The 13,903-nt window shown below is 49.3% G+C and overlaps 1 protein-coding gene across 2 annotated transcripts in view; it reads left to right on the top strand.

Annotated features, from left to right (window-relative positions):
- Positions 1-12,012, top strand: part of SSBP4 (single stranded DNA binding protein 4) — a 29,222-nt gene extending 17,210 nt beyond the window's left edge. The window contains exons 10-17 of one of the 2 annotated variants that reach the window (XM_060275349.1): positions 1,129-1,196; positions 2,270-2,315; positions 3,550-3,585; positions 3,789-3,843; positions 4,852-4,919; positions 6,998-7,076; positions 8,371-8,399; positions 9,596-12,012. In XM_060275349.1, the coding sequence (XP_060131332.1) occupies positions 1,129-1,196; positions 2,270-2,315; positions 3,550-3,585; positions 3,789-3,843; positions 4,852-4,919; positions 6,998-7,076; positions 8,371-8,399; positions 9,596-9,865 (651 nt within the window). In that variant the 3' untranslated portion in view covers positions 9,866-12,012. Of the gene's footprint in view, positions 1-1,128; positions 1,197-2,269; positions 2,316-3,549; positions 3,586-3,743; positions 3,844-4,851; positions 4,920-6,997; positions 7,077-8,370; positions 8,400-9,595 lie in introns of both variants that reach the window. The other variant, XM_060275348.1, reaches the window with a different exon arrangement.
- The last annotated feature ends 1,891 nt before the right edge of the window (positions 12,013-13,903 follow it).

Genomic DNA, 13,903 nt, shown 5'->3' with positions numbered 1-13,903 from the left:
CTCTTCGGGGACCCCGCAAGGGAAGGAGGCTCAGAGCCTGGGGATTGGTGGTGGGAAGACGAGTGGTTAGAGCAGGCACCCCCAAACTTCGGCCCTCCAGATGTTTTGGACTACAATTCCCATCTTCCCTGACCACTGGTCCTGTTAGCTAGGGATCATGGAAGTTGTAGGCCAAAACATCTGGAGGGCCACAGTTTGGGGATGCCTGGGTTAGAGGGAGAAGACTGGGAAGAGGAGGTGTCGGAAGCTGGAGAGGCAACGGGCCTTAGTGAGCAGGGAGAGTCTGTGGCAAAGTCCAGAATCTGAGGCAGAGGCTGAAGCAGGAGAGGAGGGAGGCCAAGAGAACAGAGATGAAGAGTCCCGGGTGTCTTCCTCTCCAGCTGCAACCAGCTGCCCTCCCTTCTGGTCTCCCAGAACCAGGAGAGGCGTGAAAAGGGCGGAGGAGAGGTTGGCTCCATGTAGGCACAGTCTCAGATTGCTTGGGGAAAGACCCAGGAGAGGAGGAGATTTAGGCAGTTGTCATGGACTGGTTGGATGCAGAAGAGGAAACCGGCTGGGGAACCCCCAAGGGGAAGGCGGCTCAGAGCCTGGGGTGGGGTGGTGGGACAGTGATGAGCGGTCAGAGGGAGAAGAGGGAGCAGACTGGGAGGAGGAGTCCTGGGTGTCTCTCCCTCCTGCTGCAACTAGCTGCCCGCCCTCCTGGTCTCCCAGAACCAGGAGGGGCATAAAAAGGGCGGGGAAGAGGTTGGCCGCATGCAGGCGCAGTCTCAGATTGCTGCATGCGACCTCAGAAACTAGTGGTATTTTGATAGGTCTCCTTTCTTCCTTAAACACTCATTATATCCTCTTGGTTTTGCAGTCAATTTCAGCATAGTGCCATTAGTTTCGTAAGCCATCCCTCCTTGTTAACCTTTCCGCTTCTGTTCATGTAAAGTTCTGACTGCTGTCGTCCCGTACATAAACAAACTTGGCTTTTCCGGAACCTCTATCCAAATTATTCCTAGTAAAAAGGCTTCAGGTATTGGGGGTGGGGATTGCCAATTTAAACATCCTTTTCCATTCATTATATATCATTTCCCGAAAGCCCTTTGCCTTGTCACAGGAACGCACCTCTTTTCTTACCCCCAGAGTTACGGTGCCGTGATGAGACCCCCACCTGGATCCTTTGCAGGTCCTGGCATGACGGCAATGAGCACGTGAGGAACCTCTGGGTTGCTTTAATTTTTGGGGAGGGGGTAGACAGCTGCCAACCGGAAACCAGAAGCTCCTGCAGCCAATCAGAAGCCCCGGCGGACGTTCGGGTTCCAAAGAACGTTCGCAAACCGGAACACTCACTTCCGGGTTTGCGGTGTTCGGGAGCCGAAATATCCGAATTCCAAGGCGTTCAGGACCCAGGGCACGACTGTATAACAAATTAATGCTTGGGCCGGCATTGTGAGTATAGGAGTATAGCATCTAAATCTAGGGAAGTAATAGTACCACTGTATTCTGCTCTGGTCAGACCTCACCTGGAGTACTGTGTCCAGTTCTGGGCACCACAGTTCAAGAAGGATACTGACAAGCTTGAACGTGTCCAGAAGAGGGCAACCAAAATGGTCAAAGGCCTGGAAACGATGCCTTATGAGGAACGGCTTAGGGAGCTGGGTATGTTTAGCCTGGAGAAGAGAAGGTTAAGGGGTGATATGATAGCCATGTTCAAATATATTAAAAGGATGTCATAGAGAGGAGGGTGAAATGTTGTTTTCTGCTGCTCCAGAGAAGTGGACACGGAGCAATGGATTCAAACTGCAAGAAAGAAGATTCCACCTAAACATTAGGAAGAACTTCCTGACAGTAAGAGCTGTTCGGCAGTGGAATTTGCTACCAAGGAGTGTGGTGGAGTCTCCTTCTTTGGAGGTCTTTAAGCAGAGGCTTGGCAGCCATATGTCAAGAATGCTTTGATGGTGTTTCCTGCTTGGCAGGGGGTTGGACTGGATGGCCCTTGTGGTCTCTTCCAACTCTATGATTCTATGTGACAGTCGCTCCAAGCAGCCTCTCATATTTGATCGGATTCATTCTATTCCCGTGCCGCTTTTCGTTCAGACAGACCCCAAAGCTGCTCGCAGGCGACAATAGAACATCACAAATGCAGCCTAAATGCAGGGTCAAACGCTCTGAACAAGCTGAGAAACAATCAAAAGTCCCAAAGGGTTTCCAAAAAAAGACTAAAATGATCAATACAATATGTCAGTGTATATAGTCTCTCACTTTTCTTTTTTCTTTTTTGCAGAGGTCCTGGAGTGCGAAGCCCCTGGCCAAATATGAATGCAAACTCGGTAACTTTAAAAAAAAACACAACAACCCACCCCTGACATAAAATTCTGAACTACAGGATTCATCGCCACCACTGAACCCCACTTCCTAGCACCTCACCGATGTGATTTTTCTTTACACAGAAAGGCTTGTTTACATGTTACACTGAACCCTCGTGTGTGCTCTCTCTCTCTCGCTACCTGCATATTATGGATGTTTGCGCGAAAACTTATCCTACGCAGATGCACAAATATAGGGTGGGGGGCTCCTGGCTTGACCACAGTGTGTTTGAAAAGGATCCCGGGGTCTTGGGTAGACCACAAGCTGAACTTGAGCCCACAGTGTGATGCAGCAGCAAAAAAATGCTACTGCTATTCTAGGCTACGTCAATGGAAGTCTAATAATCATTCACAAACTGATATTGAAAATGTGGAGAACCTAAGTCTGAGAGAAACTGAGAGAGAGAAAGGAAAAATGACAGATCCATCCGCCAACAAAAGCCTACTCTCTAGTTCAAGGGAAGGAACAGTTCCACTTTATTCTGCCTGAATACTGTGTCCCATTTCTGGGCACCACAATTTAAGAAGGATGTTGACAAGTTGGAGGGTGTGCAGAGGAGGGCGACCGAGATGATCCAGGGTCTGGAAACCAAGCCGTATGAGGGGCGGTTGAAAGAGTTAGGTATGTTGAGCCTGGGGAAGAGGAGACTGAGAGGAGATAGGGGAACCACCTTCAAATATAATAATAATAATAATGAATATATTATTATTATTTAATGTTTGATGGATTTCTGTATTTTAATGTTTTGTTGGAAGCCGCCCAGAGGGTAGGAGAAGTGGTAGATTCCAGTATACCTGAAGGAGCGTCTCCACCCCCATCATCCAGCCCGGACACGGAGGTCCAGCTCCGAGGGCCTTCTGTCGGTTCCCTCACTACGAGAAGCCAGGTTGCAGGGAACCAGGCAGAGGGCCTTCTCGGTGGTGGCGCCCGCCCTGTGGAACTCCCTCCCACCAGATGTCAAAGAGAAAAACATCTACCAGACTTTTAGAAGACATCTGAAGGCAGCCCTGTTTAGGGAAGCTTTTAATGTTTAATAATAGATTATTGCATTTTAATGTTGTGTTGGAAGCCGCCTAGAGTGGCTGAGGAAACTCAGCCACATGGACAGGGTATATTATTATTATTATCATTATTATTAGCATTATTATTATTATGCTTGAACTCCTCTTACATCAGTCTCTGTCTGGTTTCTTCCAGATCCCGTATTCCTCCTCGTCTCCAGGCAGCTACGGGGTGAGTTTCCCATGGGGTGACGTGAGAATCGGGGGATGCTGAGCCCCCCCCCCCGTGCAAGGGGTGTTCACATTTCAGTGCAGGGCGAGTCTGTGTGGGGAGGCCGGCTGGTGGAGGGATCCCATGAACACACTTCTGGGTTTTTATTTATCTTCTAGACCCAGCCGAACGCCGCCGTCCTGTCTCTCTCTGCTTCCCCACAGGGCCCCCCTGGAGGTGGAGGCCCCCCTGGCACCCCCCTCCTGCCCAGCCCTGGAGGTGAGTGCTTTTTACGCAATCCAGAAGGCAAGTACTCGGTTGCCATTTCATTTACTTCCTCGTCAGTACAGCCGTACCTCGGAAGTCGAACGGAATCCGTTCCGGAAGTCTGTTCGACTTCCAAAATGTTCGGAAGCCAAGGCGCGGCTTCCGATTGGCTGCGGGAAGCTCCTGCAGCCAATCGGAAGCCCCGTCGGACGTTCAAGTTCCAAATAGCATTTGCAAACCGGAACACTCACTTCCGGGTTTGCGGCGTTCGGGAGCCAAAACGTTTGAGTGCCAAGGCGTTCGGCTTCCAAGGTACGGACGGCTGCATATGTTTTTCCCTGCGATGTGAGCTTTGCAAGAGCTAAGCTGTTTCTTGGGACTTTATCAATGGGTTCCAAATACCTGCGTCTAAAAGCAATCCGTTCATATTTGCAAGAGTTGTCGTGTCTTCGATCCATTGATCAAAGGCGGACCTGGAATTATTATTCTTTATATTATTATTCATCATCTTTCCAATGAAGCTATATTTCTTTTTCGTCAACATTGACCTGCTTTCAGACCTCATATAGTTGGCATATGGTTTAAAATAATACTAGATTTTAATTCCTTAGCTGGGGGGTGGGGACACAGTCCTTGGAGCGACTTGCGGTCGAGTTTATTTTTCTTTTATTTTTTTAATAAACTTTATTAAACAAGAAAATATTTTAAAATACGCACAAAACAAACATGCAGTACAAACATTTTATAAGAAAAAAGAACTTAATTACATACAGAATAAAAAATAGTAAAAGAAAAGAAACTTCCGACTAAACCCATTTTGCATTCAATTTTTTTTACACAGTTTCTTATTAATATCTTAGTCTGAACTTTTTTTTAACACTTCCTTATATCACAAGACTCATTCGATATCTGCCAGGAAACATTTATTATCACAGTACCCTTTGAGACTTGCGGTCGAGTTTAAGACACTTCCGCCCAAGCTCAACGGGGCCGTCTCCTCTTCCTCCCATCTCTCCCCAGACTCCACCAACTCCAGCGAAAGCATGTACCTGATGAATCCCATCGGACCCCCCGGAAGTCGGCTCAGCGTAAGTACCTATCGAACACAACTTCAGTATGGCTTGGGCCCAGGCTGTCCCCATATAAAAACCTTCCTGGGTGCTGAGATCCCTTGGGCTGGGCAAGTCGGTGGTGCCACGAGGCAGGGCCTTTTCCGCAGCTGCTCCCAGGTTGCGCGATTCCCTCCCAAGACTGGCAAGGGTGGCTTCTTCTTCTTCTTCTTCTTCTTCTTCTTCTTCTTCTTCTTCTTCTTCTTCTTCTTCTTCTTCTTCTTCTTCTTCTTCTTCTTCTATCCCTTGTAGAATAATAGCCGAGTGAGATTGTCTTCCATAAACACGGTTTTAACAATGAGTCCGTACGTGACTGTGGAGGCCAATTCTGGATCCCCACGTCCTTCCACAGTGGGGACATAGGTTTCTGGGCAGGAGTTGGATCCTGGTGAGGGTGTGCCAAGCATGCCTTCCTCCTAGCACGTTTCTCCCTTGCGTCCTGAGTTCAAGTGTCTTCAAAGCCCACAGCACCTTTGGTAAAGGCTGTTCTCCAACTGGAGCGCTCGCAGGCCAGTGTTTCCCAATTGTTGGTATTTATACTACTGTATGTCCAAACCAGGAAATTCTGGCTTTGATATTGGAATTCCAAACCATTACATCAAACTAGCATCAAATTCTGGGCATGATCATTGCATCCATTTTGGCCTGAAGAAACAGCACACTAAGGAAGCCTTAGATGTAACTGACTTGAAGTCAGACTTGTCTCACAATAAGGCAGGTCAGGTCAATTAGTAGGGTAAGATCAGGTCCACAGGACTTTGGACAAGTCCCGTGAAAGGCAGGTGGTGGTCATACTTAATTATGCAAACGACTAAACCTGGAAATACTATACACTTTTAAAGATTTGCCTGAGAGAGTCTTTAAACCTCCTTTGTTGACCACCAGCATTACACATTCCATTTTTAAGTTCGGAATAGAGGAGTTGCTATCCTCTGGCCGGCAGGCTAAGGCTTCTGCAGGCCTTTGGAAACTGTTAGCAGGCTTGCAAAGATGTATAAGACTGAATCAGATAAGTGCTGGGGATGCAAAGATGTAGAGGGAATGTTCTTTCATATGTGGTGGACTTGTAAAAGGGTAAAAGAGTACTGGGAAATGATCCATAATGAATTGGAAACAAAATGTTTAAAAGTACTTTTCCAAAAAAACAACAACCAGAGTCCTTTCTGTTGAGGATACCTCAGACCGAAATTCCCAGGTGTCAAAAAAAAAGGGTTATTTATGTGTGCAACAACTGCAGCCTGAGTTTTGTTAGCCCCAAAATGGAAAATGAGCAAGGTCCCAACTAAAAAAGAATGGCAACTTAAGCTGATGGAATACGTGCAGCTTGCGGATCTAACTTATAGAATAAGAGAACAAGAAGAACGTACGTTTAGAGAAGATTGGAAAGCATTTATTGAATACATGGGGGGAAATTGTGTACATTTGAAAACGTTGGCAGCGTAAAAATAAATTCGACAGTGTAAATAAGTCTTGATGGATGTAGCAATGGAGAACTGAAAGGTTTAGTTTTTGTAAAATATGCAGGGATTTATGATATGCAAAATGAACTGTGGAGAGAGAAGGGAAGTCTTAAGGATATTTAAATGAGTATTCTAAATTGTAAAAGAGAAAACTTAATAAAATTGTATAAAAAAGAAAAGAAAAAAGAAACTGTTAGTTGTGGTTCCTGCATTGCACTGGGTTGGGCTTGATGACCCTTGGGGGTCTTTTCCAACCCTTCAATTTTGTGATGCTAAAAAAACCGAGGCACAGATGAAAACCAGATTTTAATTGCTGGTTCTCAATGCGTCCCGATGTATTCCAACAATTGCTTTTGAGTATTCTCGATTGGACCAATTTGCAGAGAGCCGTGGAACATGTGGGGTCGGAAAGGGAACCCCAGTGGTCATCCAGTCCAGCCCCGGACTGGATCGCAGCTAAATTTTAGGAGGAGATGTTTAAGGGGGAGACCAAGCCTCTCCTCCCTTGCCACTAACTCTTTCTCTATTCCCCCACCCAACTTCTCCCACCCCACACACCCTGTCCCCCTGCCTGCCTGCCCCCTCCCCCATTTTTAGTTCTCCATGGGGCTGAGCCCCGAAGGCGCAATGCCCGGAATGAACGCGATGGAGCCGCAACACATGAACGGAACCTTAGGTGGGTTTAAGAACCGCCTGTCCTGCTCGCGGATTCTTCATGCTGTAGCGTTTGTTTTAATATTCCGAGAAAGGCAAAGAAAAAACCCACCCACCCCCCAAAAAACCCCCAGTCCTCTAAATTAGAGTCTCCTATTATAGCTGTTAAGCTTTGACAATTCAACATAGTCCCTAGGTTCCTTTGTCTCTCGACACTCAGTACAAAATCCGAATAGTTTCCCATCTCTCCAGTTACGATTCCATCCTAGGAGGCAGAGATTGGGGGGGGGGGGTCCTTGCCTTTGGGGCTCCCCTTTGGCCACTGTGAGAATAGGGTGCTGGTGGCCCGTTGGCCTACTCCATCAAATCTCTTCTCACGGTTCTTAGGACCTTTGAAATGTCACAAGTCATTTTGGACTCACAGCCGTCCATAGAGGCGCAGGTCAACTCTGTGTCCAGGGCAGCTGTCTCCCGGCTTCATCTGGTACACAGGATGAGACCATCCCTGCCCGCAGATTGTCTCACCAGAGTGGTGCATGCTCTGGTTATCTCCTGCTTGGACTACTACCATCTGCTCTACGTGGGGCTACCTTTGAAGGTGACCCGGAAACTACAACTAATCCAGACTGGGGACTGGGAGCGGCCACCAAGTCCATATAACGCCGGTCCTAAAAGACCTACATTGGCTCCCAGTATGTTTCTGAGGACAATGCAAAGTGTTGGTGCTGACCTTTAAAAGCCCTAAAACAGGCAGCCCCAAACTTTGGCCCTCCGGATGTTTTGGACTACAATTCCCATCTTCCCCGACCACTGGTCCTGTTAGCTAGGGATCATGGGAGTTGTAGGCCAAAACATCTGGAGGGCCGCAGTTTGGGGATGCCTGCCCTAAACGGCCTCGTCCCAGTATACCTGAAGGAGTGTCTCCACCCCCATCGTCCAGCCCAGACACTGAGGTCCAGCTCCGTGGGTCTTCTGGCGATTCCCTCCCTGTGAGAAGCGAGGTTACAGGAAACCAAGCAGAGGGTCTTCTCGGTGGTGGCACCCGCCCATTGGAACGCCCTCCTTTCAGATGTCAAGGATATAAAGAACTACTTGACTTTTAGAAGACATCTGAAGGCAGCCCTGTTTAGGGAAGTTTTTAGAGGTTTAACGTTTTTTTAATATTTTGTTTGGAGCCATCCAGAGTGGCTGGGGAAACCCAGCCAGATGGGCGGGGATATAAATTATTATTATTATTATTAACCTCCAAGCCGCTTCCAACAGGGTCTGGAACGAGGTCAAGTGTTTCATTCCAACTGCCTCTGTTTCCTCCGCAGGTCCTGGTGAAATGGAACCCATGTCCAAGGTGAGATTTTGCACAGTGCTGCTCTGGGGGGAGGGGAGGGCAGTCAGGCCAAGTGGTTAGGGTCTGTTTAATTGTAGGGGGACACTGTCGGGGAATCGTCTCAGCCGGGGGCAGGGAAGGGCGCTCCAAGGGCGATTCTGCTCTGCATGTAGAACGTCCCCCAGGGCACCTCTTTATTTAAATCAGTCCTAAGGACCAGAAACTTGCTTTATTTTTAAGGGCAAGGCCATAGCTCAGTAGTTTGGGGGGGGGTGTCCCCATGTCTGAATTCCTGGAGAGCCGCTGCTGCCAGCCAGTGTCGACCATATTGAGTGTGGTGTACCATTGGCGAGGCTCGAAACGAGTCCGCTTTCTCCGTGCCAGATCCTGTGCTCTGTTCCAGAATCTGCTTGCTGCATCAGGCAGCATTTTGTATTTTTCATAATTCACATTATTTTACTTCCTCCTGCTTTCACCCAATTCCCCGTCCTCCGTCTGGTCAGGAGAAGAGGAAGGGAGTCCTGAGCTGTCCACCACCAAACTTTTCAGAGTCTGACTTGCCTCGCCCTTTTAAGCCTCGCCCTTTTAAGCAGTTCATAATGGCTAAGGAAATATGGGGTGTTAAGGGAAGCTGCGGCTTGTCCACTGATAAACCTCCGCTGGCTTGTGGGATAAGGAAAGGCTCAAGGGTCTAAACCACTGAGCCTCTTGAGCTTGCCGTTGGGAAGGTCGGCAGTTCGAATCCCTGCGACGGGGTGAGCTCCCGTTGCTTGGTCTCAAGCTCCTGCCAACCTAGCAGTTCGAAAGCATGTCAAAGTGCAAGTAGATAAATAGGTACCGCTACAGCGGGAAGGTAAACGGTGTTTCCGTGTGCTGCTCTGGTTTGCCTGAAGCGGCTTAGTCATGCTGGCCACATGACCCGGAAAAACTGTCAATTCACCCCCAGAGGCACACTCCATTGTCTCTCCAGACAGGTCGATGCTAGCATCATAAGGGCTGGAAACTTGAATTTTCAAAACAACAAATGGTTGAGGTTTCCCCTGGGAGCTGGATTCTGAGGAGTGAAGTAGCTCTGTCAGTCGAGCACGAGACCCTTGATCTCAGGGCCGTGGGTTCGAGCATTGCAGGGCGCTTGTGGCCCCTTCTAACTCTACGATTTTACGATGAACAGAATTAACTCTCTCTCCGTCCCCCTTTTCTCGTTCCCGCTCCCCAAGGCTTCTCCCAGCAGCCTGGCGCCTTTGAGCAATCCTTCTGGCACCCCGCGGAACGACGGCGAGATGGGCGCCGGCTTCCTCAACCAGTTCCACAGCGAGAGCGTGAGGTCCTGCGTGGAGCGGCGCCCGCGACGGGGGCGAGGTTCCCGGGGGTCCCGGGGTCCGCGTGGGGGACGGGGCGCCCCATGGCCAGGCAGGACCGGTCCGGCCACGCCCAACGCCGACGATACCATCTCGTACTGGAAACAGGGGCAGCTGTCAGAGTTGTGACCCCGGGGGGCCGCTGCCCCCCCATGTCTCTTGCTATGGACCGATGCCACTGGTCCCCAAACACTCCAGTGACATTTCCCTAGGTCTGTCTCCCTAGCAACCACCCCCTTTGATACGACCTGGACTGACCGCTGCGGAGACACGACGGGGGGAGTCCTTAGGGGAAAAAATTAATTGAATAATCTGTTCCCCAGCCCAGCTGGCTATCCCAACTTGAACTGATGATCCGAACACATTTACAGATCGACTTTGGTCACCCCGATCTCTCAGACGCTCGCGAATCTCCAAGGGGGGCTTACGATGGGGCAGGCTGGACCGTTTTGTGCTCCCCACCTCCCAACACTTTCGGACTTCACAGCCCCTCGAAGACACCAGGAGCAATGGCAGCTGGGGTACTTTGGAGGTGCTGGGCAAAATCCCCCTCCCCCAACAATGCTGCAGAGAGGGGCGGCATAGGATTCTGTATTGGGGAATTGAGTTGGGGGCACAGTTTGTAAATTGGGCGGAAGAGGGGCAGCACTGGGGGGGGGGGCTTGAGGGAACCCCACTTTTGCACCTTCCTTGAGTGTTTTCTCCTTGCTGGAAATGCATCCTCGAACTCGGACCCCCTCCCCGGTGGAAGATAAGAGAGTTTCGTGCATATAGAAACTGGCTTGCTGTACATAGGCGAAATTTGCATCCGTGGCCCTGCCCACTTTTGCCTCCAGTCCCGGGGGGGGGAGTAGCCTCTGGTCAAGAAACCCATGCCAAACCCCAATTTAGACGAGCTAATACAGTGGTACCTCTACTTACGAATTTAATGCGTTCCGAACACACATTTGTAAGTCGAAAAAATTTGTAAGTCGAATCCCATAGGAATGCATTGGGAGAAAAAATTCGTAAGTAGAAAAAATCCTATCTGAACTGCATCCAAGATGGCGGACGGAGCTCCATTTGTAAGTAGAAAAATTCGTAAGTAGAGTCATTCGTAAGTAGAGGTACCATTGTACTGGTTCAAAACAGGCCTTGCGCCTTTTAAATGTCCCCCCCCCCCAAGATTGATTCGTTGGTGTAGTGGGGGGAATCCCCACCTTTCCCCCTTCCCTCTCGTCTCAACCCCACCCCCCAAAAAAAGAATCTTGGATTATTATTTTTTTAAGCTGGCTGGAAATTCCTGTAGCGGCCAACAGGGCGGCGGTCTTTTGCAGGGTTCCCCCGCCGCCCGCATCTCAATTTATTAAAACTCCCACCCACTTCTGTCAGCTGGAGCAGTGATCTTCAACCTCGATTCCTCCACTCTGCAAATATGTCATTGGACTACAAATCCCATCAGTGCCAGTTGGCTCAGTCAATGGCCAGGAATGATGGGAGTTGTGGTCCAGATGGATCTGGGGACACCCCTCCTTCAAAAGCTTGAAGAATGCTGGTCTAGAGGAGTGGTAGTTGTGGGCCTTTAAGGGGGGGTGTCAACAGAAACTTGCTCCACCCACATTTAGCCATTGGCTCCGCCCCAGCACTGGCATGAGGGCTCTCAGAGGCTGGAAAAATCATTCCCTTCCCCTCCTATATAAATTCCCGGTGGCATTATTATTATTATTATTAAATGCACGTTCCCTGCCACTAAATTGCTCCTAAACTTTTGATAAAGATTTCATGGTCCCTTCCAGCTCGACGATTCTATATGCAAAGGGGGGAAACCTTCCGTTTAAACTTTCTAAGACATTCTGGTTTTGCTACAGACCTCGTGCAATTTGTAAAAAGAATTGAATTAAGAATGGGGCGGGGAACAAGACAGCAAGATTCATCCGAGCCGGTTGACGTTCCCTTATTATTATTAATAATATTATTATTGCAAAAGGGGGAGATCTTTGGGATGGGGTAGAAATTCCTTGCCTCGCCCACTCCCCCCCCCCAAAAAAGCCAGAGCTAGGCTGAGTATCTTTTGTCGTCATTGTGTGTAAATAGAACTCCTGGCTTTTTGGAAAGCCGCTGCAATTTTTAAAGAAGTCGGCGACAAGGAGAGAAAAAATAGAAAACCTTGCATCAATAAATGTTAAGTTGGATTTTTTAAAGAACGGGGGGGAAATTGTGTGTGTTCTTTTTGCAAACAAGCGCAGTCTTTTTCTAGTGATGCTAAGACACACTCCCCTTTCCCCCAGGCCCTGGTTAGAGGAACTTCTAGCAGCTCAGAATCCAGAATTGTAGAGTTGGGAGGGAACACTAAAAAGCCACCTAGTCCACCCCCCTGCAATGCAGGATTGATGTTCCATTTAGGTACATTTTTGGGGGGTCCCACTGTGGATTCCCGTCCCCCAACAGTACACCTCAAGATTCCCCACACCCAATATCCCTGGGTGCTCACGCGCAAAACAGCCCCCGCAATCCTGGCCCTATCAGACAAGAGAGGGCTACTTGCCCCTTTACATTTAGCTTTGTAGCAGCCTGCTAGTTCAAGTGCAGCTTTTTTTTGTCACCTGCCACAAACACGCCACCTGGGTCGCTGTGGGTTAAACACGCGACCCACGTGGCGCTGTGGGTTAAACCACAGAGTCTAGGGCTTGCTGATCAGAAGGTCGGCGGTTCCCAGCTCCTGCCCACCTAGCAGTTCGAAAGCACATCAAAGTGCAAGTAGATAAATAGGGACCGCTCCAGCGGGAAGGTAAATGGCGTTTCCATGCGCTGCTCTGGTTCGCCAGAAGCAGCTTTGTCATGCTGGCCACATGACCCGGAAGCTGTCTGCAGACAAACGCTGGCTCCCTCGGCCTATAGAGCGAGATGAGCGCCGCAACCCCAGAGTCGGACACGACTGGACCTGATGGTCAGGGGCCCCTTTACCTTTTTTACAAACACGCCAGGGGAAAAAGCTTCCCCTGACAGATTCTCTGCCTGCGATATGAGACCCACATGGCTGTGGCCTTAGCAATGATGGTTACAGGGGAGGAGAGACCTACAAGAAGCTACCTTTTGCATATACCGAGTCCGTATAGTTCAGTCTTTATTTGCGAGGGCAGCCGCATATTCCTGCATTGCAGAGGGTTGGATGATCCTCAGGGTCCCAACTCTGCAATTCCATGGCGACTGCCAGCAAGCTAGGGCCTTGCGCAGGCAGGTCACGTGATGCACCTCTCAGCTGTCACCCCTGCCGTAAAGGCACGCCAAGGTGCTAGTCCTCATGATCCTGCGTAAAATGCAGATTTAAACTCCGGAAGCTGCCTTGCTCTCAGTCCACCTGCGCTGACAGGCAGCAGCCCTTCTCTCGGGCTCTCAGACAGGTGCCGTTCCCCTACCCAAAGGTGCCAATGGGGACTGAACCCGAGACATCCTGTAAGCCAGGGGTGGCTAACTCCCAAGAGACTGCGATCTACTCGCAGAGTTAAAAATTGGCAGTGATCTACCCCCTTTTTTGGTTCAGGTCAAGGTTGTTGAGCTTTTTTTAGGAGCTTTTTAAGTAGCTGTTTTTTGGGGGTTCAGGTCGAAGTTGTTGAGCTTCTTTTAGGGAGGAGAAAAGCCCCGTTTTTAGGGGTTCAGGTCAAAGTTGTTGAGCTTCTTTTAGGGAGGAGGAAAGCCACATCTTTGGGGGATGCAGGGTGAAAATGTTGAGCTTTTTTAGGGGAGCAAAGGTGCTGAGCTTTGGGGGGAGCCAGTGATCTACCAGTGATCTACCACAGACGTCCAGTGATCTACCGGTAGATCACGATCTACCTGTTGGACGTGCCTGCTGTAAGCCAAGCAGCTGCTCTAACTACTGAGCTTTAGAACTTCAGCCTCGGCCACTGAACTATTGCCCTCTGCTTAAAAGATAAGCTAAGGCTCCAGTCCTCATGAATGCAAACAGAGGGCTCATACATTCTGCACCATTCACACTGTCTTGCAACCTCACACAGGGATGGACCCTGCAACCTTCTGCATGCCAAGCAGGGCTTCTGACCCAGGAACTGAGCAATGTCTACCCCCCTTTATTCATTTCAAACAGCCAACTTGGAAAGGGGTGTGTGTGTTTGGTGAATTAAAGAGGGTGTCCCAAGTTTCCAGCAAACCCTTAACACACAAACTACCGGA

Source organism: Zootoca vivipara, chromosome 6 (assembly GCF_963506605.1).
Source record: "Zootoca vivipara chromosome 6, rZooViv1.1, whole genome shotgun sequence".
Classification (NCBI taxonomy): domain Eukaryota; kingdom Metazoa; phylum Chordata; class Lepidosauria; order Squamata; family Lacertidae; genus Zootoca; species Zootoca vivipara.
Note: the sequence above shows the minus strand (reverse complement) of the source record. Positions and strands in the feature narration are given on the sequence as shown.